Raw genomic sequence first — 24,007 nt, 5'->3', positions numbered from 1 at the left:
CATTTTGAGAACTTCAGTTTCATTATCTGTGAAACTGGAATAATAGTCTGTATACCTTACTAACTGCCCCAGTTAGTAAGTACACAGCACTCAATGAATGCTTGCTGCCACTTAAAAAAGAAAAGCCAGAAAGGGGCACTTGGGTGGCTCAGTCCATTAAGCAGTCGACTCCGGTTTTGGCTCAAGTCATGATCTCACAGTTTGTGGGTTCGAGCCCCACAATGGACTCTGCGCTGACAGTGAAGAGCCTGCTTGGGATTTCCTCTCTTTCCTTCCTTCCCTGCCCCTCCCCGACCTGCTCTCTCTCAAAATAAATACATAAACTTAAAAAAAAAAAAGAAAAGCCAGAAAAATAGAAAGCTTCAGCATGGCCAGAGTATATGTACATGAGGTCATCCCTTTGCAGAGGTGGTAAGTGGTAGTCATAAATGCTGCTGACTGGGCTGGTGAGTCCCAGGGCCCCATGGCTTCAAGTCCACATAAAATGAGTAAGTTCCAGAACCTGAGCTCGTTTTCCACTGGGAGCTGACTGGCAGTAGAGTGAGAGGAGACTTTGAAAGCCTGCGTCAGGATACGCACCTCGCCCGCATAGCGGTTGCGTAGATTCAGGGATGCCATGAAATTGGAATAATCTTTCTTCACACAGGCCGGGCGCTCTGTTAGCTGAGTTGCCTACAGAGAAATATCAAGAATTATTTCAGACCATTACCACATGTTTTCTTTGTGTTCACTATGGCTAAGCTTAAGTCCAATTAAGAAGTCAAGTTCAGATCCAGAGGTTATTAAAAATCTTCTATGCTGACAAGCTAATAAAATGAAATACTTTTAATTTTTTTTTAACATTTATTCATTTTTGAAAGAGAGAGACAGAGCGTGAGTGGGGGAAGGGCAGAGAAGAGAGGAAGACACAGAATTTGAAGCAGGCTCCAGGCTGTGAGTTTTCAGCACAGAGCCCGACACAGGGCTTGAACCCACGAACCACGAGACTATGGCCTGAGCCGAAGTTAGATGCTTATCCAACTTAGCCCACCCAGGCACCTCAAAAAGAAATACTTTAGAACACCTTCCAGTCTGATAAGAACCACGGAAAAAGAATTTAAAAACAATTTTAGGATGAAAAATTTTCTCTGGAAGGCAGCTTGTGATAGAACTTCACTTTGCCACCCTGACTGCTTTCATCCCAGTGGTGAACAGGTCTTTTGCAAGAGAAATAATCATCAGATCATTATGAAAATCATCATAGTCTGCAATGAAAATGCTGTGAAGTTAGTGCTCCCGGGCTGTCTCCTCTGTGGGTGCGTGCTGGTGTGTAAATGTGACTTGAAGATGGTGAATGGTGAAGTTGAGAGCATAGTGACAGTGAGCATAAGCCAGCAGCTTGGAGATACCCAACAGCTGCCAACAGTCTAAGAGCAGAAGACAAAAGGGGCGCACTCTGAGTACAACGGCAGCCCACAGGATGGGGAAAATATTTTCAGACCCCCCTTCACTTCCTCTGCTTCAGCTGCACCTCCCACCACTCGGGGTCCTGATGACTGCTCTCCCTTACCCTGGCTGGTCACTGCTACCATGCTCCTCACTGCCCTTCCCAACATCACTGAAGACTAAGAACATGCACTGAAGATGACCTTTCACCCCTTTAGCGCCTTTTACTATAAACCAACAAAACCTATCCATTTCTTGACATTCAGGTCCCACTGGGGAAAATGAATCTCTCAATAGTTGAAGTTTGAGGGATTATTTTTTTGGAGGGAGCAGGCAGGTAGGGAGAAAGAGGGTCAAGAAAAGAAAATATGAAATTTGGGAAAACATAAGCAAGAACAAAAATACATGATTTTCTCATAAAATTATTAAGCTGGTCTATTTTGCAAAAGGTCATGTAACACTACTTTACATTTTTTGGAGACAGTGTGGCCTATGGCATCAAGCAGGCCTACACTGGAACCTGGCTCTGCCACCAACCAGCTATGACGCCCTAGGGAGGCCACTTGCTGTCCCTTAGCCTGAATATACTCCCCTGCAAAATGCGGAAAACAATGGCCTTCTTACCAGGGATTCCGTGATATCTGCGCAGCCCCCAGACAGCAAATGGCCTGCACTGCAGCCTACCTCCCTCCCTGGTAGAACTACTCCAACTGCTTTGGCTCAAACGTCTGGTGCAGTGTGATGGGGAGGGCAGCCCTACAGGAATTTTCTGACAGTCTCTATGCAGCAAGAGCCACTGGCCTGAGACCATGCTTCTCAAACACCCCCTAGAAGCTGCTCTTCCCTGAATGCCATGTGATGGGGAGATGTCACTCTGGTGGCCAGCAGGCTCCTGTGCTTTTCATGGAGCAGGGGCAGATTGGCCAGGATCTCCATTACAACCAACAATCAGAACACACAATACATATATCCTTTCCTCCTCAGCAATAGAAAAGGGAAAACCACACTTAAATCTCTTTTTCTACAAAAAAAGATTTAAATCTTTTAGGAAAAACTGACCTCTTACAAGCTAGCCTAGAAGAGGACAAGGAGTTGTCAAAGGCATTCTAAGGAGTGCCCACTTCTGGCCTCTGCTTGTGTCCTCAGAGTGGTGGAGAGACCCAGCTCAGGGAGCTGATCTTACGCCGCTGGGCCTGGCCTGTAAGCACAGGGTGTGCTGGTGACACTGGTATCTTCAGAGAACATGGAGTGACCTCTGTGAGAGCTCTGAGGATGACACGGGCTGTGAGAAGACACTGGCTACCTGTGGCACTGCCCCAGGCTCCACAAGGAGGCTGAGAGCCCCCAGCCCACCTAATGGGCTCCTCCCTTCCTGCTTAGACTTGTGGCCATGGTGAGAAGTGGCAGCGCCATCCTCCCTCCTCTGCACCCCTACCCTATCATGTCAAAGACATGATAAAAGACAGGCAGCAGCCTCTCCACCTCTCCACTCCGAGAGAGTTAAGAGGCACAGAGTTAAGAAGCACATAGCCACACTTGCTTGAGACAGACATCATGGTAGGCCCTAAGGCTGGGAGACACCGACATGCAACACCGCCAGTCAGATCACCTGCTGTCAATATGCTACTTTGATCTGAAACTCTGATTTAACTAAGAAAGCACTACTTCATGGACGTGCTGCCCTCTAAAGTGATCTTCAGTGGAACAAGACCAAGTTGAAGATGTGTGTGCACATATGCTTTGGCACCTGCTGAAACAGGAAAATCCAGCAAATGTTTCCAATCAACATGACTGTAAGATAATGCTGACCTTGTCTCAAACAGATCAGTTTCCTTCCTTGTGGATACACAGAAATCCAAATCTGATATCATTAATGAATCAAGAAACAGTAAGGATGGGGAGCCTGGGTGGCTCAATTGGTTAAGTGTCCGACTTCGGCTCAGGTCACGATCTCATGGTTTGTGGGTTTGAGCCCTGCATCAGGCTCTGTGCTGACAGCTCAGAGCCTGGTGCCTGCTTCAAATTCTGTGTCTCTGCCCCTCCCCCACTCATGCTCGGTCTGTCTCTCAAAAATAAATAAATATTGAAAAAAAAAAGAAAAGAAAGAAAGAAACACAGTAAGGAAATGCCTGTTCTACTAACCTACTCTCTCTGAACCTGAGTATCTTACATGGGATTCCAATCTGCCCACTGCTAGCATGGCCGCATATATCAGAAAAAGCTACATATCAGCTTTGGTCTTGCCCCTCATATTGTGGCTCCCATTGCTGAAGGAGACTCCTGTTCCTCAGGAGGCACACACATACCCCGAGAGTGGTGTTCTGCTTGTTGTAGCCGGCAAAGTGAAGGATGCTTTCGGTGGCCATGGCCAGCCCCGTGTGCTGGGACAGTCCTGACACCCAGTTCTGATGTTTGTTCAGATATTCCTGAAGTTGGAAAAAAAAAAAAAAAAAAGGCTGTTTTACTTTAAAGGTAAGAATAATACTTTATAAAATAAAGTGTAAGGTAGTAGAGCAAACATTGGTTCCAATGTTGGGTCCATCCCTTGCTGTGGGACCTTCAATAAATTAAAGCCCCCCCTTCCCCAACTGACTCTTGCTCATGTGTGAATGAGGACGATTTCCCCAGAGTGGCAGGCACACAGTAAATGTGACAGGACTGTTTATTCTTTGGGCACATCCTTGCTGAGAATCTGCCACCTGCCAAGTCCTGTGCTAGATACCTGGAAAACAGTTGTAGAGTTTTGGTCCCACTGTCAACACGCAGGCAGTTGTACTGCTTGCCTGAGCAGCCCTGCTGTGAAGGAGCGACCCAACAAACAGCTGGAAGGCAGAGTAAGGGCCAGAATCTGCCTGGCCAACTAGTGGAAGGGGACACCTGGCAGAGCGTGGAGATGTGAGAAGGCCTTCTGCTCTGGGGACCATCAGGCGTCAGGGGTTAGCACTGCAGGAGCAACAAGTACAAGGGCTAGATGGCAGGCAGCCAGCCTGGGCCAGAGATGGGCCAGGCCTGAAAGGCCTTGTGTGCCAGGTGAAGGAGTTTAGAGTGAGGCACAGGACTCCCCTCAGGAAAGTGCATGTGAGCACTGACTTACAAAACTGTGCCAGTGGTTTTGGAGGGTTCACGGAGCCCCAGAAACCCATCCATGGACCCCGTGGCGATGGGGAGTGGCTAATGAGCAAAGGTAGCAGATTTGCTATTGACACTGGCCCAGCATGGTGGATGACTCAGGACAGGCTACAGTGACGTGCCCAGGCGGGTCGGGGCCACTAAGGGTAGGCAGTGAGGGCCTGACAGGAGGTGGGGTAGGGTTCAGACAGACTAGATGTCCAGGGGAAGGGAAACAGAGCCTGGGGCAACACCAAAGGGAGGCCTGGTAGAAGTACCAAGACCAATTCAAGCCTCAAGTTTGTTCATTTTCCACTCCTTTCTTAGGCCATGGTTGAAGAAATAAACAGCTCTCCCAATTAAGGCCTTTTTTTTTTTTTTTTTTTTGCTTAATGAACCCTTTTAGGAATGAAAGGGCTTCCCCTCTTTAGAGCTCAGCCTTGGGAGCTGATGCCCCTTTCCTCCATGTGAACCAAAAGAAAAGTCAGTTCCCAAAAAGGAACAGTTTGAAAAAGTACCACAGTCTGAAGAATACTAGTGTATCCACTAGACAGTGACAGCTGTCAAGCTATAGGCATGGCCTAGTTACAAGGCCCATCGCTGTCCAGCTTAGCTGCTGAGTGCCTGACAGAAGGCTCCATTTTTTTCATTTCCCCAATTGCTCTAACCTCACCACTCCTACATCTTTGTGAAAGGAAGAACTGGAAGAACTTTAAGGCAACACAAGGCACCACCCATGGGTTCTTGCAAAATGTGTTTCCAAACAGCCTCCAAGCTGCTCGGTCCTTCCTTCCTGGATTCTGAACACAGAAACACTTTGGAACTAGCTTTATCTTGACAAATGTTGCTGAGGTCAACTTCACATGCTCCTCTAGATGCACCTTCTCTTTATTAAGCCAGATTTCTTCTAGTGGGATTTTTCTTATCTTTGATCCCTTTTCAGGTGACTTTTTCCTCTCATGAATTGTGGTATTTTTGGTCCGTCTCTGCTTGACCAGAATAATGGCTCACTTTGTAGTCATTTGTGTTCACACGTCAGCACTTTGGTCTGCAAAGGCTCATGTCCAACTCCACATACAGCCTGGATAGGGCTCTAATGGGACAGCAGCCTCACTCCAGCTCTGGCATTTGGCAGAGGTGCTGCTACTAGACTGGCAGGCTTCCTCGCTCGTGCCCAGCCTGCCACACACCTGGCACCTACCTGGTATGAGTGGTCAGTTCCCTGGGCCTGCCTGCCCACAGATCCCATCGCACCTGCCCCGCTCACCCACAACAAGTACCCTTACCCCACAAGGTGTTCCTAACAAATAGCAGCGTCTGAGGCCTCTGTTATTCCCAGACACTAGACTAATGTTTTTGGTCTCTGTTTATTCACATTAGCGCTGTTTCTATTTTAAGTTCGCAGTCTATGAAAGTTCTCTGGATCACTGGAAGGAGCTTAACAAAATTGCTTGTTGGTGATTTCAAGAAAGTACCTGTAAGTGGGACTTGGTGACTGTAGGTGCCCACTTCATTGCCTCCTGTAGGATCATTCCACAGCGCGCTGCGAAGTCCTTCACGATGCTCTGGAAGAGGGTGTGATCAAGCCGAGGTCAGTGTATCTGGGCTGTCAGAGGATGTCAGCTACAAACTGTATTTAGTTACTTTTGAGGGCTGAAGTGCATCCCCCTAAAATGCATGTGTTGAAGCCCTAGCCCCCACTACCTCAGAATGTGACTGTATTTGAAGATGGTGCCTTTAAAGAGGTAATTAAGGTAAAATGGTATCATATGAGTGGACCGTAATCCAATCTGACTGTGTCCTCGTAAGAGAAGATTAGGACACAGGCACAGAGGGAAGACATATGAGGACACAAGAACACGACAACCATCTAAAAGCCAAGGAGAGAGGTGTCTGAAGAAACAACCCCGCCAACACCCTGACCTCAGATCTCCAGCCCCCAGCACTGTGAGAAAATAAATTTCTGTTGTTTAAGCCACTCAGTCTGTGGTACGTAATCATGGCAGCCCAAGCGAATGATTAGAGTGACTATGTTCTAACACTGAGCCTTGGGGTATAGGGCACAGACATCCTGGTCTGTGGTCCTGGTGTAAGGCTGGGCAGCAGGGCCTACACTAACAGTGCCTCACACGGCCACTGGGCAACATATGTCCTGAGTCATTAAATGAAGGAGAACGCAGGCCATGGCAGGTAAGAACCGGTGCAGGGGCCTCGTCACCGTGTGGGGAACTCCCTGCCCACAGCTGGAGGCCCAGAGGTTGGGACATGACCTGGCCCTAGGTCTGAGCTGTGGTCTGAGCTGAGCTTCAGTCTGCCACCATGAGGGCTCTGAGTCAGACCTCGCACAACACAGCCTCCTTATCCGGAGCTACTTACTCCATCTATTTCCCACAGCACCACAAAAGGCGAAGTCGCTCCTCACTACCACAATGAAAGGTAGTCTGCACACCTCACAGCAGTGAAGTTCATCTGGCAGTCATACTTGCTCAGGCAGCTTTGAGAAGCTATAAACTGACAGGCAGCAGAAAACCTCTTTGGCAGCTGAACTAAGAAAGGGCTTAGAGTCAACACGGCTGTGGGGCAGGAGGAGGCTTGGTAGACAGTCCCAGCTGGGAGTGAGTCAGCACCCCACTCATATTGTGAGACTTTCTCTCCTGAGGGCTGGGAGAGAATGCTCACACCTTAAACTTCTGGGGACTGAATGACACAGTGTGTGCAATGTGCCAGCCCTGACACTAGAGAAGGCAATGAAAATGGCCGTTAATTAGGAGACGGCTGCCACCTACCTCTCGGGCTTCACAGGTGTCTGGAACGGTGATCCGATAGGGGGCATCAGGAATGTCGTAGTAAGGCTGGTCCTTGTGAATGTCCTGAAAACAACCAAGCTCCCTTTTCCAAACCACCTTCCCTGGGTGCCTCTGCTCATGCTGGGCAGCGGTGTTTGCCTCCATTCCCCATACCTGTCCGGTCTGTGACAGGCTTCCAAACTTACTGCAGCTCATTGGTAAAGGCCAGGACAGGATCTGGCCTCCCCACCCCCAATTTGGCCATTTGCAGCATAAATTAGGCTCTGGTATACGGCAGGGACACTCACAGCGCTCAATGACAGTGACAGGGTCTGGAGGATGTCCAGCATGGTCTTCAGCACTGTCCCGCTCCAGAGCAAGTGGGGAAACCTGCACAGACAGCCATATCTCAGGGTCCAGGAGACAAATCTTTAAGGAATCTGAGTTCCTTAAAGTGCTGCCTCGAGGGGTGGGGCAGGGTGGGGTAAAAGCCCCACCTCCTGCTGCCCAGCTGACGGTTGGAGGAGGTCAGGAGGTCTCCCAGGCAGGGCACTCTGTCAGAAACACCCCCTAGGCACTTGCCAGTCCCACTCTTCAGAGCCTAGATGTGGCCTCACGTGACCTGCTCTCAACCTAACACTGATACTGGCTGGGACATGCTCCCTCACTCCCCAAAGTGATCCTCCTTGTTTTTGACCAGGGGTCCCCAATATTTTCACATGATGGCAAAATAGAAAATGGCCATATTTGCATGACACTCTAGCTCAAAGAGAAGAAGCTGCTCCTGGATGTGGGGGCCAGGGTGAGGGGAGCTGACTCCGTATAGCTGTGACTCATCATGGCCCTCTGCTTAGGAGGTCCAGCTCAGACACAAGTCATATACGTGCTAGACTTGCTTTCTGGCCCTGCTTAGACCAGGCGCACAGCACCTGCAGCAGGCTCCAGAACTCCTGGACGCTTGCATGGAGCTGAGAGCAGGCCCAGCATGGCTGTTTGCTGCCTCTGGCCTTTACATTGCAGACAGGCTGGTCCAGCCCACCTTTGAGGGTTCTCGTCCATGTGGGGGCATGTCCCTTGAAAGTCTGCTTTGGCTCCCAGCACAGAGAGCCTGGAGTGGAAAAAGGTCCGTGTGGGCTCTCCTTCCTCTCTGAGGAGCCTGGAAGACACTGATTCTACCAGGGACCTCTGGCTGGGCTCTGGGGTAGGAGGTATCGCTTAGGATGGCTGTGAGCTTCCCAGAGTGAGCCCAGAGAGGCCCTGTGGCAGGGGAGGGTGGGATGCAGAGACACAGAGACATGACACCCCTTGTCAGGAGCTGCACTGTAAGTAACATCAATAGCTCAGAATAAGTAGAGGTTTCAGGACCAAACTTCAGACCCTGCAGCAAATTCCATGACATTCTGAGGGAGGCCACATTGCCATTTGAGAGTTTAAATTCTGACTCCAATTTTGCTGCATTGATAATGTAAGGATGGTTCTTCCCTGATTCTAAACCTAGAGGCACGCGCACACATGCACGCTCACTCACTCACACACACACACACACACACAGCATTAGAAGGAAAATGAGCTTACTTATCCACTAGACCAGACAGATACTTGTCTGCCACCCTCCGTATCCTCTTGTGAATGTGGTTGAAGTTCACCAGGAGAAACTGCGCATGCCGCTCCAGCTCTTCCTCATTTTCCTTGGTCTTAGCCTGGAGATTCAGAAGAGACAGGTACAATAGGCGCCCTCCACATGCTTCCAGCAGACACACGCTCGCGCTCTGACAAGGCTTACTTTATCTGCCATCATGTTTAGGAAGGCATCAAATACTTTGTCTGCGACGGCAATCACACACTGCATCATCCCTGAAATGAGGAGGGGGTTTCCACGGGTCAGAAGCATCAAGAGAAAGAGACCAATCCCGGCTACTTTCAAACATAGTGTTTAGAAATGATTTTGGATTACAGACAAATGGCAGAGAGAGCACACAGTTCCCACATACCCTGGACCCAGTTTCTCCTGATATTAGCAGTTCAACTTGTCAAAACTAAGAAGTCGACACTGATATACCATTAGCTCAACTTCAGGCTTTATTTGGATTTCCTGTTTTCCCACTAATGTCCCTTTTCTGTCCCAGGATCTAATGAAGATGCCATGTGGCATTACCCATCAGGTCTCCTTTGTCTCGCACAATCTGTGCTGATTCCTTGGTCTGTTCTTGCCTTTCATGAACCTGACACTTCTGAAGAGAACAGGCATTTTGTAGGATGTCCCTCAATTTAGGTGTGTCTGATGCTTGCTTGTGATTAGACTAAGGTTACAGGCTTTTAGGAAAATCCCACAGAGATGAAGTGGTCTTGCTGCATAGTAGCAGGAGTGTGTGAAATCAGTATCTCCTACCACTGGGGAGGATGACCTTGATTGCTTGGGTACAGTGGTGTCTGCCAAGTTTCCCCCTGTCCAGTTACTACTTTTCTCTTTCCATGCTCTACTCTTCAGAAGGGAGTCGCTGAGTCCAGCCCACACTCAGGGAGGGGAATTAAGCAGCAGCTCCTGAAGAGAATGTAGGCATAAGAAAAACCGCCACGGTAACTGGAAAATACCCTGAGTAAGATACTTAAATGTGTTGATTTTTTTTTTTTTTTTATTAAGTAGGCTCCACACCCAGTGTGGAGTTCAATGCAGGGCTTGAACTCACAACCCTGAGATCAAGACATGAGCTGAGATCAAGAGTCAGACGCTTAACCGACTGAGCCATCCAGGTGCCCCTGGGGAAGATACTTTGAGGTCATGCAGACATCTCATTTCTCTTCAAGATTTTGCCCACATTTTAGTATCTGTCAGTGGGATGTGCTTGCAGAAGGCACTCTGGCTCTCACTAGGATTTTGTTTTCTTCATTCTTTCTACTTTTAGTAATTGGGATTCTATAAGGAAATTCTGTCCCTCTTTCCCCATGTTTGATGTATTCAATCATCTAATCAGTATAGACTCATAGATATTTATTTCAGTCACTGGGTCATAATCCAATACTGTCATTATTTGCTGCCTAAATTGTTCCAGCTTTGGCCATTGAGAACTCTTTCGGGGAGACTCAAGTCCTTGTGACATGCCCACATCCCTTTTCTTTTCTTCTTCCTTTCCTTTTCCTTTTTTTCCTTTCACAGGACCTTCCTTTCTGGCACTACAAGTTGTCCCAGGCTCATCTTGTATTTTCCCTGCCCCAATTCTCTGTAGAATCAACCTTTTTTTCCTTGGACACTTGGTTCCTTTTAATGAAGAATGATATTTAGAAAGCAAGATCTGAGCACTGGATGTGCTTGTTGCCACCAGAGTACAAAGCAGATTTTTTTTCAAGTTTATTTATTTTGTGAGAGAGCGAGTGAGTGGGGTAGGGGCAGAGAGAGGGAGAGACAGAGAATCCCAAGAAGGCTGCACACTGTCAGTGCACAGAGCCCAGTGAGGGGCTTGAACTCATGAACCGTGAGATCATGACCAGAGCTAAAATCAAGAGTCAGATACTTAACTGACTGATCCATCCAGGCGCCCCTACAAGGCAGATTTTAAAAAGCAACAGTACAGCACAAGCATCACAGTGCTGATGTAATAAAGTGCTGCTTGCCCACCAGTGCTGTCCCACTTATCCACTGTCCTTTTTTTTTTTTTTTTTTAAAGATTTTATTTGGGGGTGGCACAGTTGGTTAAGCATGTGACTCCTGATCTCAGCTCAGGTCATGACCTTACAGTTTGTGAGTTTGAGCCCTCCATTGGGCTCTGCACTGATGGCATGGAGCCTACCTGGGATTTTGTCTCTCTTTCTCTCTGCCCCTCTCTCACTTGTGCGCACGTTCTCTCTCAAAGTAAATAAACTTAAAAAAAGTTTTCTTTAAGATTTTTTAAAAAGTCATCTCTACACCCAATGTGGGGCTTGAACTTACAGACCCTAGATCAAGAGTGGCATGCTCTACCAAGGGCGCCAGCCAGGAGCCCCATCCAGTGCCTTTAGGCTGGCTAAATGACAGGGCTGTAAGGTCAGCAGGGCAGAGAGATAAGGAGGTGCTGCACCTCTGTGCCCCAGGCAAAGCACAGAGCCAGAAACACAAAGACGCATCGCATATGTGTTTTTTATGAGGATAAATGGGCCCCCAAAGCTCTCAGACATGGAAAATGATTAGTGTGATGTGGACAGATGCCCAAACAGGGAGAGGCTACTTTCTCAGAAGTTGGGTTGGTGGATGAAATCTTGTTTGGAGGGGTGTGTTTAGTGTAGTATCTTTTCATATAGCTCTTAGGAAACTGAAACTGTAAGTTTCTAATAAAAAACAATTAGATAGTAGTGGTCAGATGCCAGTCATCAACGCGCAGTAGCCTCTCTGGAGATTTTTACTTAAAAACAGCCACTTTGCTTTTTGCACTTTCCTTTTACACTTTAGCTTGGGACTACCTCGGTCTTAGTCTGCACTGACTGACTAGGCAGCTGGCAGGCTGCATTCCAAGAACACATGGAGGCTGGGCTCATACCTGCACAGAGGAGGTGCCAGCCCTCCCCTTCGCAGGCTGCTAGATGCTTCTTATAACCTCCTTCCTGCTTGGTTCTGAAAACTCATGAGTAACACATCTCCATAGACATGTCCTTCCCACCTCTCATGTTTTAGGAGAGAAAAGGAAGAGGAAAGTACACTCAGTAAATATACATTTATTGGCTTAACCTAAGTGCCATACTCAGAACAAAAACAAATAACCCATTTGGAAATCATGTGGAAGAGTATGGTGTACTGTGAAAATTAAAAAGTGTCCATAAGGTGCACATCAGTTCCCAGTGCAATTATGACACAGTAACAGAAAAAACAGACCTTAGGAGAGAGAGGATGACATTTAGCTTTAGGAAGGTATCTTATTCTGTCTATAGATATTCTCAATAGGAGGCTGGCAAAATGTGGTAGGTTCTTAGGCCCCTTTGGGCTAGGAATCTCAATTTTTTTGTTGCCTACCTTCCCTCCTAGAGCCAAAGAAGCTCAGGGTGACCCAACTGTTTAGCACAAAACAACTGTTATATAAACCATGGGCATCTGGGTGGCTTGGTTGGTTAGGCCTCTGACTCTTGGTTTTAGCTCAGATCATGACATCACAGTTTGTGAGTTTGAGCCCCATGGAGGACTCTGCACTGGCAGTGTGAAGCCAGCTTGGGATTTTGTCTCCTTCTCTTTGTGCCCCTTTCCTTTCTTTCTCAAAAATAAATAAATAAACATTAAAAAACAAAACAATGGGTGGATGGACAAGGGGAACAAATCAATGAACAGCTCAGTCAGTGGTTAAGTGTCTCTACTATACTCTCAAGTGGTCCTTGGGCATGTGTGTGGGACTCTGAATGTGGGGCTTCCTGTTCCTGTGTCTACACCCTGGTGGGAGGGGTTTCCTACCTTACAAAATTGCCTGCCTGCACCTCCCACCATGGCCTCTAAAGAGCTCCTCTTCCTCTAATCCTCCCCCCTACTGCCAGCAGGGGGAGCTTCCAGAACCCATACACTCCTTCCTTGCCTACTCCACAAAAATAAATAAATGCACCTAATTTCCTGACTGTCATGTAGGAGTGATAAGGGTTCTATAAAGGACTTATTGGACAAAGGTCTTACATGAAGCAGCACCTCAGAACCTTGGGGTGATTTTATTTTTTATTTTTAAAAGTTTTATTTTTACATAATCTCTAGACCCAAGGTGAGACCCAAATTCACAACCTGGAGACCAAGAGTTGCACTCTCCACTGACTGAGCCAGCCACGTACCTCCTTGGGGTGATTTTTAAAAGGATTTCTTCAAGGACTGATTTTTCAACAATAGGAAAAATGGCATAAAAATTATCTGGGGATTAATTCTCTACTGGCAAGAACAAGTTGATAGATTCTTCAGAGTGCCAATGACTTCTGGCATGGAAAGGTCTCCTCTCTACTTAATAATAAATTTATTGATTTTTTTAAAATTTTTTTTTTTTAATGTTTATTTATTTTTGGGACAGAGAGAGACAGAGCATGAACGGGGGAGGGGCAGAGAGAGAGGGAGACACAGAATCGGAAACAGGCTCCAGGCTCTGAGCCATCAGCCCAGAGCCCGACGCGGGGCTCGAACTCACGGACCGCGAGATCGTGACCTGGCTGAAGTCGGACGCTTAACCAACTGCGCCACCCAGGCGCCCCATAAATTTATTGATTTTAAGAATTGTCAATTAGCAGTCTTTGAAATATTTACCCACACAGTTAATCAATCAGAACTCATGGCCATAATGTACCCAAATATTTAAGCACAATTATAAAACTGATCAAGTTCTTCTAAGCATATAATTAAAACATAGGTCTAACGTTTCAGAGTCTCTTATATATTTTTTTTTTTTTAATTTTTTTTTTTTCAACGTTTATTTATTTTTGGGACAGAGAGAGACAGAGCATGAACAGGGGAGGGGCAGAGAGAGAGGGAGACACAGAACCGGAAACAGGCTCCAGGCTCTGAGCCATCAGCCCAGAGCCCGACGCGGGGCTCGAACTCACGGACCGCGAGATCGTGACCTGGCTGAAGTCGGACGCTTAACCAACTGCGCCACCCAGGCGCCCCTCTCTTATATTTTTAAACACTTTATTTTTTATTTATTTTTTCAACGTTTACTTATTTTTGGGACAGAGAGAGACAGAGCATGAACGGGGGAGGGGCAGAGAGAGAGGGAGACACAGAATCGGAAACAGGCTCCAGGCTCTGAGCCATCAGCCCAGAGCCTGACGCGGGGCTCGAACTCAGGGACCGCGAGATCGTGACCTGGCTGAAGTCGGACGCTCAACCGACTGCGCCACCCAGGCGCCCCTTTAAACACTTTAAAAATCAACACAGAGACCAATGCAATGATGCTTAAAACCTGTCAGTGTCCTTATACTCAAACTGGTTAAACAGTGCCTACACTATGCATTTAATTTTTTTTTCTTTGCTATCTTTTTTTAAATGTTTATTTTTGAGAGAGAGACACAGAGTGTGAGTGGGGGAGGGACAGAGACAGAGAGGGAGACATAGAATTGGAGGCAGGCTCCAGGCTCTGAGCTATCAGCCCAGAGCCCGACGCAGGGCTCAAATTCACAAATGTGAGATAATGACCTCAGCAGAAGTCAGACACCCAACAGAGTCACCCAGGTACCCCTATTTTTTTTTTTAATGTTTATTTATCTTTGAGAGAGAGAGAGACAGAGAAACAGAGAGAGAGACAGAGAGAAACAGAGAGAGACAGAGTGTGAGTGGGGGAAGGGCAGAGAGAGAGGAAGACACAGAATCTGAAGCAGGTTCCAGGCTCTGAGCTGTCAGCACAGAGCCCGATGTGGGCTCGAACTCATGGACCGTGAGATCATGATCTGAGCCGAAGTCGGACGCTTAACTGACTGAGCTACCCAGATGCCCCTGTTATCTCAATTTTAATAGCTCTTCTTATTTTCATTCCTATTCTTATCTTAGGTTTGCCCTACTAGAATTCCAGTAAGTATAATATTTTAGTACCATCAGAGAGTTTCAATTATTTCTCTGTTTTCCCAGGAGTTTGCTTTTAGGACTGGTTGCAGCTGAGACCCTCTGTGCACTCAGGATCTGAGGACATTTGCATCATAGGACTTGCAAGTCTTTGTGTTTCATATAGATTTTCCTATTCTGAAACCTTCCCAGAAATGATGTGGCCCTTAAATCGGATGTTGCCCACAGGTCCTGACCTGCTGCCCTGACATTCTGACCTGGCCTGATGACACCACTGGAAACATTCATGGTCCTGAGCAGGGTCTCCTTATAACCAGCAGGACTACTGAGGCATGAAGCCCTCGTGGAAGGTCTGGGTATCCTCACAATGAACTCTCTAATAGCTATTCTCAGCTAACAGAGCACTTTTAACTAGCCATTCTGTGGGATGTCTCTGCTTATCACCTGCTGGGCACCCTTTCTACCTGTCAACTCTTGGAGACCAGGCATGACTTTATCGTGGGTGCCACGTCTCTCCTTGAACTGTGTAGCTCTTTCTTTGTGTTCTCTCTTTCCTGATTACATAAGAGAAACAACAACCTATCTTTACTTCACAAATACTTAGTGGAAAAAACAAACATTAGATATACATATCCTATGTATTATGTTATCACTACATATTATATATATTGTTATGCTAATGTGTGTATATATACACACATATTAGCATAACAATATATGTTTTTTAGCATAACATATATATATGTTTTATATATATATATAAAACCTAGTATATTTGGATATACACATCCTAGTATATTTGCCCTTCTTTTAAGCAAAATATGTATTCATGTTCAAATTATGATACTTTGTCCACTGGGAGTCCTTTTATTTTTTAAAATATTTATTTTTGAGAGAGAAAGAGAACGTGCAAGTAGGAGAGGGGCAGAGAGACAGGGGGACAGAGGATCTGAAGTGGGCTCTGCGCTGACAGCAGCGAGCCTGATGTGGGGTTTGAACTCATGAACTATGAGATCATGACCTCAGCCAAAGTCAAACGCTCAATCAACTGAGCCACCCAGGCACCTAGGAGTCCTTTTAAATTGGTTCTTAGTCCTCTTTGCCTGCTCTGGACATTTTTCCTATCTATCTACCTATCTAAACATTTATTTATTGGTGGGGAGGGGCAGAGAGAGGGAGACAGAGGATCCGAAGCAGACTCTGCCCTGTGAATGCAGAGCCCGATGCAAGGCTTGAACCCATGAACCATGAGATCATGGCCTGAGCCAAAATCAAGAGTCAGCTGCTTAACTGACTGAGTTGAGCCACCTAGGTGCCCCTACTCTGGACATTTAAAAAGCATAACTGCTCCCTGGCAACAATAAGATGCTCCAGGTTCATCAATGATTATTTGAGAAGCCCAGGATCCTTTCAGCATGGGATAGTATTAGAGACTGAAATTTGGGGGCTAGAGCATACTCAAGCATTGTGGGTAGGCAAGAGTGATGCTCCTTAAGGCTATATGGTTATGTTATACATTTTTGTTATTTTTAAAAAATTTTTAAATATTTTATATTTTGAGAGACAGAGACAGAGCATGAGTGGGGGAGGGGCTGAGAGAGTGAGAAACAGAATCTGAAGCAGGCTCCAGACTCTGAGCTGTCAGCACAGAGCCCAGTGTGGGGCCCGGACCCACAAACTGCGAGATCATAACCTGAGCTGAAGTCGAACGCTCAGCCAGGTGAGCCATCCAGGTGTCCCTTGTTTTTTAAAGGCAATAGAAGTTTACTAAATATACTGCAAGAGAGTGGCAGGCAGGACAGCAGAGAAGAGGCTGTCTGCCATGAGGCAGTGGTGTGGGATACACTGTTAAGGTTCTATGTTTTATACTGACCTTTCCAATGTAGTATGTAACTTCATAGAACTATTTTCTTCACAAAGACAGAAAATTGGTAGTATTCCTTTTTATACTATTAAAGCTCAATTCATCATTAGAGTACCACAATAATTGACTTACCAGATTTGTCTTTCTGAATAGCTTTATCTTCAAAGTAGCAGAACATTACCTGGAAGCGGTCAGGATCTGTTGAACGTAGTACCCTAGCAAGGAGAACAGTTTTGAGTAAATTTTAAAAAATCCAGGCCCTCCCTATCACAGATTTGGTACTGCCCAGAACTGCTGAGGCCATGAGGAACCAAGTGTCATAGACTCACATGGACTTTCTGGAGGACAATATCCATCATCTGTCATAACATTCCCACACTGTTCACCCAGCAACCCACCACTCATGATGCATCTTAAGGGTAACGTGCACAACAGTGCTGGCTGAATGTCCATCAGTAGGAGACTGGTCAGCTACACCAAAGTACACCTATTCAGTGGCACAACATGCAGCCACCAAAATGAAAGATAACTCCAGAAAAACATCGAAGATGCACTATTACATGAGAAAGCAAGGTGTGGAGAAAATGGGTACAGCATAATGTTAGTGACAGGTTTCTGAAAGGCCTCCATGTGCCTTCTGTGTGTAGGATATTTATGTTTGCATTTAAAATTTCTAGAAGGAAAAGTAAAACTATCAATAGCGGGTATCTCTGAATTCAGGGCCTGGAAAGTAAGACTTGTAGTTTTCATCTTTAGCGTCTTCTGTACCATTTCAATGTTTTCCTTCTTTTTTTGGTTTATGCATCATTTTTATTTTCAAAGTAAAAAATATCTTTTACTTTGGGGCAAAGATACAAAAAGAAATGCATGCACTTGAACCATAGTCCCTGTGAAGGGCCATTCAGAGTTTGGGGGGCTCCACTAAGATAGTGCGGCACATGTGCACGTAGGCAAGCACTTGGTGGAGTCTATCTGTGGGCTTCTGCACCAACCTTTTGTGAGTCAAACTGCAGTAGGGCAGGCTGTGTGGCTTTAAGTGCATGCATTCTCAAGTGCTCACGTTCACACAGCTTTTATGTAATTGCTCACGTTGTCCACCTCGCTGTTTTAACATTCTCCTAATAACCAGTGGCTGGGAGTCTGAGACAGGTTCTTGAATAAAGGCTTCAGCGTTGCTTCTCTGTGCTAACAGTGCTCGCAGAGGCCTGGCAGGCAACCTGGAGTGGGAACTGGGTTCTTGGGAGCTGCCTGTGGGCCGTCCCCTTATGGTCCTGCTCTACCAGCCCACTCAACAGCCTGTCGTGAGACCCTATTCGTGGGCACACTTGTGGGGAAGCAGGAGACAGCCCTGCTGGCGGGCACATGAGGCTGAGAGGGTCCAGAGACATCGCTTGTAGCCATTCAACTTAGGAGCAAACAAGGTTTTTGATCTGTGTTGGTTTGCTTGTTTTGTTTTGGTTGGGTTTCTCTTTGAAAATGTACTCTTTATAATAAAAAGGATGAGAGAAAACTACACTAAGATGCTATAGGGAATGGTGGTGAGGTGAGTAGTTTTTCCTCTCCACTTATTTCCAAATTTGTGTGTAATGTTCTATTACTTTTATTAAAAAAAAAAAAAAAAAACTGTAATGAACAAAGAAAAGAAGGCCAAAAGCTCCTTAGCTCTGTGGGACTTTGGGGGAGAATCGTTCACTAGTTTTTAAATTTTGCTCTGTTGTGGCACCCTCAGGCTACCAAGCGGCCGGGAAAAGAGGACAGAGCTGGAAAGTAGGGGCTCACTCCCACTTACCCAAAAGAGCCTTAATCTAGGTTATATGTTGAGCTTCCTAGCAAGAGGTCTTTTACCAGAGGCTTTCATGGCACCAAACAAAGGTTTAAATAGTGGAATTTCCCAAATATTCCCCCTTTTAAGAACTAACAGTTTACTTTTCAAACCATTTGGTAAGGTTTATCCTATAACTTATTACACCTATCATGTGACTTCAACAAACAGATTATGTGTAACCTGACTTTTTTTTTTTAAGTTTATTTATTTTTGAGAGAGAGAGAGAGAGAGAGAGACAGAGCATGAATGGGGGAGTGGCAGCCAGAGAGGGAGACACAGAATCGGAAGCAGGCTCCAGGCTCTGAGCTATCAGCCCAGAGCCCAACGCGGGGCTTGAACTCACGGACCGCGAGATCGTGACCTGAGCTGAAGTCGGACGCTTAACCGACTGAGCCACCCAGGAGTCCCTAACCTGACCTTTTTTGATGACAGGGATGCATCTTTCTGTAGCCAGTGTATTCAGCTGCAGCCCTATGGTGCCTCAGAGCTTACCATGGTGAGTCTGTACCATCCACATAGGCAGCTGGGCTCTGAGCATCCTAGCTGCTTCCTCCAGTCTTCATTTACAAGAGGCAGCATGGCACAGTGCTTAACAGACTTGGATCTCAATCCAAATCAGGGTTTATTACCTTGGGTAACTTATTTAACTGTTCAGTGTCTCAGTTTCCTCATCTGTAAAATGGGTATGTAATAATGCCTACCCCATAGGCTTGTTGCAGAGTGTGTCAATACAGGCAACTTAGCACAGTGCCTGGTATGGAATAAGCACTCAATCTATGTTAATATTGGTGTTGTTATGATGACAATTATTACAGTTGTTAGGTCTGCTATGGTTACATATGTATCTTGAGCATCTGCTAACTGTGGGACTGTTTTGGGACAGGCCCCTTCCCATTTCCAATTTGCTATTTGTACTCAGCTGTGATCCTGGAAACCAGTTCAATGAATGTCTTAGAACATTTTCAGTGAGGGCTGATCCCTAACAGGGGCTCTTAGTCAAGTGGACAGAGTTTGAAATATCTATCATGATGGCTCAGAAGCCTATTCCCTATAAGGAGAGGATAATAAGAGAGTTATAAGATGTGGTGTTTGGTGCTCAGGAGGGAGGAGCACACAAGAAAAGCAGAGGGTGTTTTTGTTTTTTGTCTTTTTTTTTTTTTTTTGAGTAGCAGGCAAAAGTGTATTAGAGTATAAGATTAGAAAGTAAGAATAATAGGAAAGCTCTCTTTACAGAGAGGGGACATTTGAAAGTGACTGCCTCTGTTTTTTGCTTTTTAAGAAAGCTTACATGTCTTAGGAGGAACTGAAGAGTCCCACCCCCAGAAGGCACAAATATATAAAAATTAGCTCCAGGGGCTGTATTGGGAGGTAAAGGCCTGTATACCTCATATATTCCAGCCGATAAACAGACAGGAGATAGGTGGACATGGCAAAGTCCAGCTTGTTGATGAGGGCAGACACTTCAGGGGCAGGGTCCAGCAGGTTGATGATGGTGCTGCGGAGCTCACTCAGTTCAGCCTAGGAGGAAATAAAAGGCTCAAGGGCTCACACAAGCACCTGGAGGAGAAAGCAGTCCTCCTCCAGGAGAGGTAGATAACATGTGATAACAAGGACAAAGAAAGGATCTGCCCATTGTTCAAGAAAGATTAGCAAAATCCCTGCCCTGCATCATCTATCCTTGGCAGGGTGAGAATCCTTACAGGGGTGACTGTGTCGTTTTTCATGGCCGAGTTATACTGGAGGACGGAACGCAGTGGTTCTTTGCTGGGAAACGTGAGCAGGGGTGACTTGGTGGCTATTTCACAGACCCCTTCGTACCATTCTTCTGGCCAAAGTCCTGCAAGAGAGTACCCACGAGTGAGACCACCACCTTGCTCAAGAATCACTACAGAGCAGTTGACAATGACCATTTCTACAGTCGTGGGTCCTTTGCTTGAGCCAATTACCCCAAAATGGGGCACAGAAATGAGTTTGTCTTCTAACTTGGATGGGTTTTTTTCTAAGATTCATGGTATTCTTAGAACCCTAAAATACATCTGGGAAGTATAACATTTGCATACACACTTGTAGGAAGCAGCAGCTGAATTTGAACTAATTTTGAATGCATACACATTCATAATTAGGTAGAGTCCTACTTCCACCTTTGTTTTCACTCTGCACTCTTGTCTTCCCCAGAAGAGCAAGTATTGCCCTACCTGACCCCTCCACTGCGAATCCCATCAGCACAGAATAGAGCCAGAAGTCCCGGAAGAGCTTCTGCAACCGAGGTTTGGCTTCTTTGATGGGAGGCAACCTTCGGGTGAGCTGATATACCAAGGACAGAGGGAGAAAAGGAAGTTATTTGTTTGTAAGCCCTAAAACCTACAGATGTGAAATCAACCACAGATTCATTCTCCAAGAATCTGTCAGTCATTTTGGGTAGGAAAAGACACACTGAGCAGTGACCAACACCTCTTGATCAGTTCACTGGTAAATACTCACCCATTCGGCAAACACTTATTGAGTAGCTAATGTGCACCAGGCACCATGCCTGGGAGGTGAAAAGCCCCATTTCTGCAGAGGACTTGCTGCCTAGTTTGGAGGCAGGTGAGGAAATAATCACAGTGTGGCAGAGATCCTGGAGAAGGTGTCATGGGTCTCAATGTTACTATGCAAGGAACTCTTAGCCAGGCAGAGAAGAGAAAGCAGCCCATCCTAGGTAGGGCATGGAGGGCCTGGGGAGGCTGGAGCTCAGGTGAACAGTTGTGACTGAAGAGAAAGTGTGATCATGAGAAATCTCATGGATCAAGGAGAAGTGGTTTTCAGATCTTTTCTGGCAGCGCAACTTTTCCAAACAATAATCTTGGGCAGAATCCCAAGATGTAAAACAGGTATAGGCAGAGTTGCTTAGGCGCAGGAGTGAGAGGCTGAAGTCCCTGCATCCTTGCTCCAGGTGGTGTCCCGCCCACTATAAAGCAGGCAGTAGCTTGTAGTTATGCAAAAAACGTTAAATTTGCGCACAGCACCTCACCTATTGGACAAATTGGTCCTCACAGAACCCCTAGAGGACGTCAAGCCTCCTACGGTGATAATCAACCTACGATGAGGGGTCTCTGCAACACAAACATTCCTGAGTGCCAAGTATGGGCCAGGGTCACAGGGTAGGACACATGATGATACCATTGCTGGCAGGGGTGGGGGATCACAGAGAGAGATGGGCACCTGAACCCATGACTGGTAAGGACTATATAAACTGGTACACTATTTCCTGGAAAGCAATTTGGTAAAATGAATAAAAAATTCTAAATAATCCCATCATTTCACCAAAAATCTCCTCTCTAGCAATGTATCCAAAAAAATCTGAGTTAGGCACAAAAATGTTGTAAGATTTGTTAGAACAGAAAAATAAATAAGGGCACCTGGGTAGCTTAGTCAGTTAAGTGTCTAACTCTTGACTTCAGTTCAGGTCATTATTTTACAGTTCTTGGGTTCAAACCCCAAGTTGGGGACTGTCAGCACAGAGCCTGTTTGGATTCTCTCTTTCTCTCCCCCCTATCCCTCCCCCTGCTCATGCTCTCTCTCAAAATAGATAAACTTAAAAAAAAAAAAAAAAGAGTTGGATGCTTAACTAAGTCACCCAGGCACCCCTGGATCCTGGATTTTAAAAAGCTAACAAAGAATAATAAATAAATAGTAAATAAATAAATAAAAAGCTATCAAAGAAGTCATGGAGAAATCTGACTGGGATATGTCTGATATAAGAGAGGAGGATTGATTTTCCTAGATGTTAACAGTGGTGCAGAGTAGGGCAGAGACCCTTCCATTTAAGAGACAAAGCTCCAGCACCCAGGGCTGCAGTGTTATGACCTCTACAACTCCCTTTCAAATACCTCAGGAGATATCCTCAGGGGGCACACACACAGGGAATTAAGCAGATAAGGCAAAATAGTAACTGTTTTATCTAGGATGCTGGTATATGGATGTCCATTATTCAATTCTTCCAATTGCTCTGTATATTTTTAAATTTCATAATAAAAAGTTGGTGGGGCACCTGAGTGGCTTAGCCAGTTGGTTAAGCATCCAACTTTTGATTTCAGCTCAGGACATGATCTCATGGTTCCTGAGTTTGAGCCCTGCGTTGGGCTCTGTGCTGACAGTGCAGAGCCTGCTTGGGATTCTCTCTCTCCCTCCCTCTCTGCCCCTCCCCTGCTTGCTCTCTTTCTCTCTTTCCCTCTCTCGTAATAAATAAACTTAAAAAAAATTTAACAAAAAAAAAAGCTGTAAAACATATCTAACCATAAGGCAAGCCTTGTAACTAGAAAGAAAACAATGGAGTATGTGTGGCAGAAGGTACTGATTTACAGTGGGGGCCAAAACTATACACCTCCAATGGGGAACAGATCCAAAACTGTCAGAATTGTCAAGAAGGGCTGTCAACACTCAGTTACATGATCAGAAACCTAGATATGTAAGGGGCACCTGGGTGGCTCAGTCAGTTAAGCATCTGACTTTGGCTCAGATCATGGTCTCATGGTTTGTGGGTTTAAGCCCTGCTTCAAAATTCTCTCTCTCAGCCCCTTACTCACTCACACTATCTCTCTCAAATATAATAAGAATAAAAAAAGAAATCAAGCTATGTAAGAAACATTATTGATTAGTTTAAAATAATCTAAGCAATATATACTCATAGAAAAGAAATTCCAGCAAAGAAGTACGTAGAGTGAAAAAGGAACACTTTCTACCTGCCTTCCGTGTCCAATGTTAGAAGCTGGCTGCATCTCCTTCCAGACCTTTCCTGTGAATAAACTATGTGTGGTGAAAGTGATAATAGCTAACATTTACTGAGCATTTACTGAGTGCCGGGTGCCATTCTCTGTGCTTTCCACACATTATTACCTCATTTAATTTTCACAGCAACCTTATACAGTAGGTATAACTACTGTTTCAGAGAGGAGAACACAGAGGGCAGGAGGTGGGATTACTGTCAGAGTAGCCAGTTCAGCCTTGGTGAAGCCCAGAGCAGATGGTGTGAGCACAGCAGCCATGTGGTGGTCCAGAGAGACAACTTCCATGCAGAAAGAACAGCCAGTGCTAAAGCTCTGGCGGGGGCCAAGCTTAGTGTGTGAGAACAAGGTAGAGGTGGAGGGAGCTGGCCTGGAGCAGATTATTAGATCCCTGAAGATTCCAGACAGAGGTAATGGGCACTCTGAGCCAGCGTAATGGTGCCCACACTGAAGTCCTAGTACTGAGTAGGAACGATGAAGATTCTGAGAAAGCAACGTGTGAGTAAAGCTAGTGAGTGCTAACCTAGACCCAAATCCAGCCACTCTTGCCAGGTCTTGAACACAATGGACAACCCTTTACATGCCAGAAATTTCTCAAAATGAGTAACACACAGACGCCCTGCTATGGGCTCCTTAAGAGCACCTACAGAGTCCCCAGAGAGTTATATTCTCCCTTTAGAGGGTCTCTGGGTGACAAACACACTCTCAGGTACCAAAATCAGGGAGCAGCACTCTGTGACAAGTTGGTCTTCTAGG

General features: G+C 46.0%; 1 protein-coding gene across 1 annotated transcript in view; it reads right to left on the bottom strand.

Annotated features, from left to right (window-relative positions):
* PI4KA (phosphatidylinositol 4-kinase alpha) overlaps positions 1–24,007 on the bottom strand; it is a 114,754-nt gene that overhangs the window by 27,423 nt on the left and 63,324 nt on the right. The window contains exons 20-30 of the mRNA XM_045457608.1: positions 20,684–20,792; positions 20,189–20,325; positions 19,873–20,006; positions 16,796–16,878; positions 9,103–9,173; positions 8,895–9,019; positions 7,628–7,709; positions 7,320–7,403; positions 6,009–6,098; positions 3,732–3,851; positions 580–672 (exon numbers count right to left, since the gene is read on the bottom strand). Coding sequence (XP_045313564.1) covers positions 580–672; positions 3,732–3,851; positions 6,009–6,098; positions 7,320–7,403; positions 7,628–7,709; positions 8,895–9,019; positions 9,103–9,173; positions 16,796–16,878; positions 19,873–20,006; positions 20,189–20,325; positions 20,684–20,792 — 1,128 coding nt within the window. The remainder of the gene's footprint in view (positions 1–579; positions 673–3,731; positions 3,852–6,008; positions 6,099–7,319; positions 7,404–7,627; positions 7,710–8,894; positions 9,020–9,102; positions 9,174–16,795; positions 16,879–19,872; positions 20,007–20,188; positions 20,326–20,683; positions 20,793–24,007) is intronic.

Source organism: Leopardus geoffroyi, chromosome D3 (assembly GCF_018350155.1).
Source record: "Leopardus geoffroyi isolate Oge1 chromosome D3, O.geoffroyi_Oge1_pat1.0, whole genome shotgun sequence".
Taxonomy (NCBI): Eukaryota; Metazoa; Chordata; class Mammalia; order Carnivora; family Felidae; genus Leopardus; species Leopardus geoffroyi.
The sequence above is the reverse complement of the archived record's forward strand: the minus strand, read 5'-3'. Positions and strand labels throughout refer to the sequence as shown.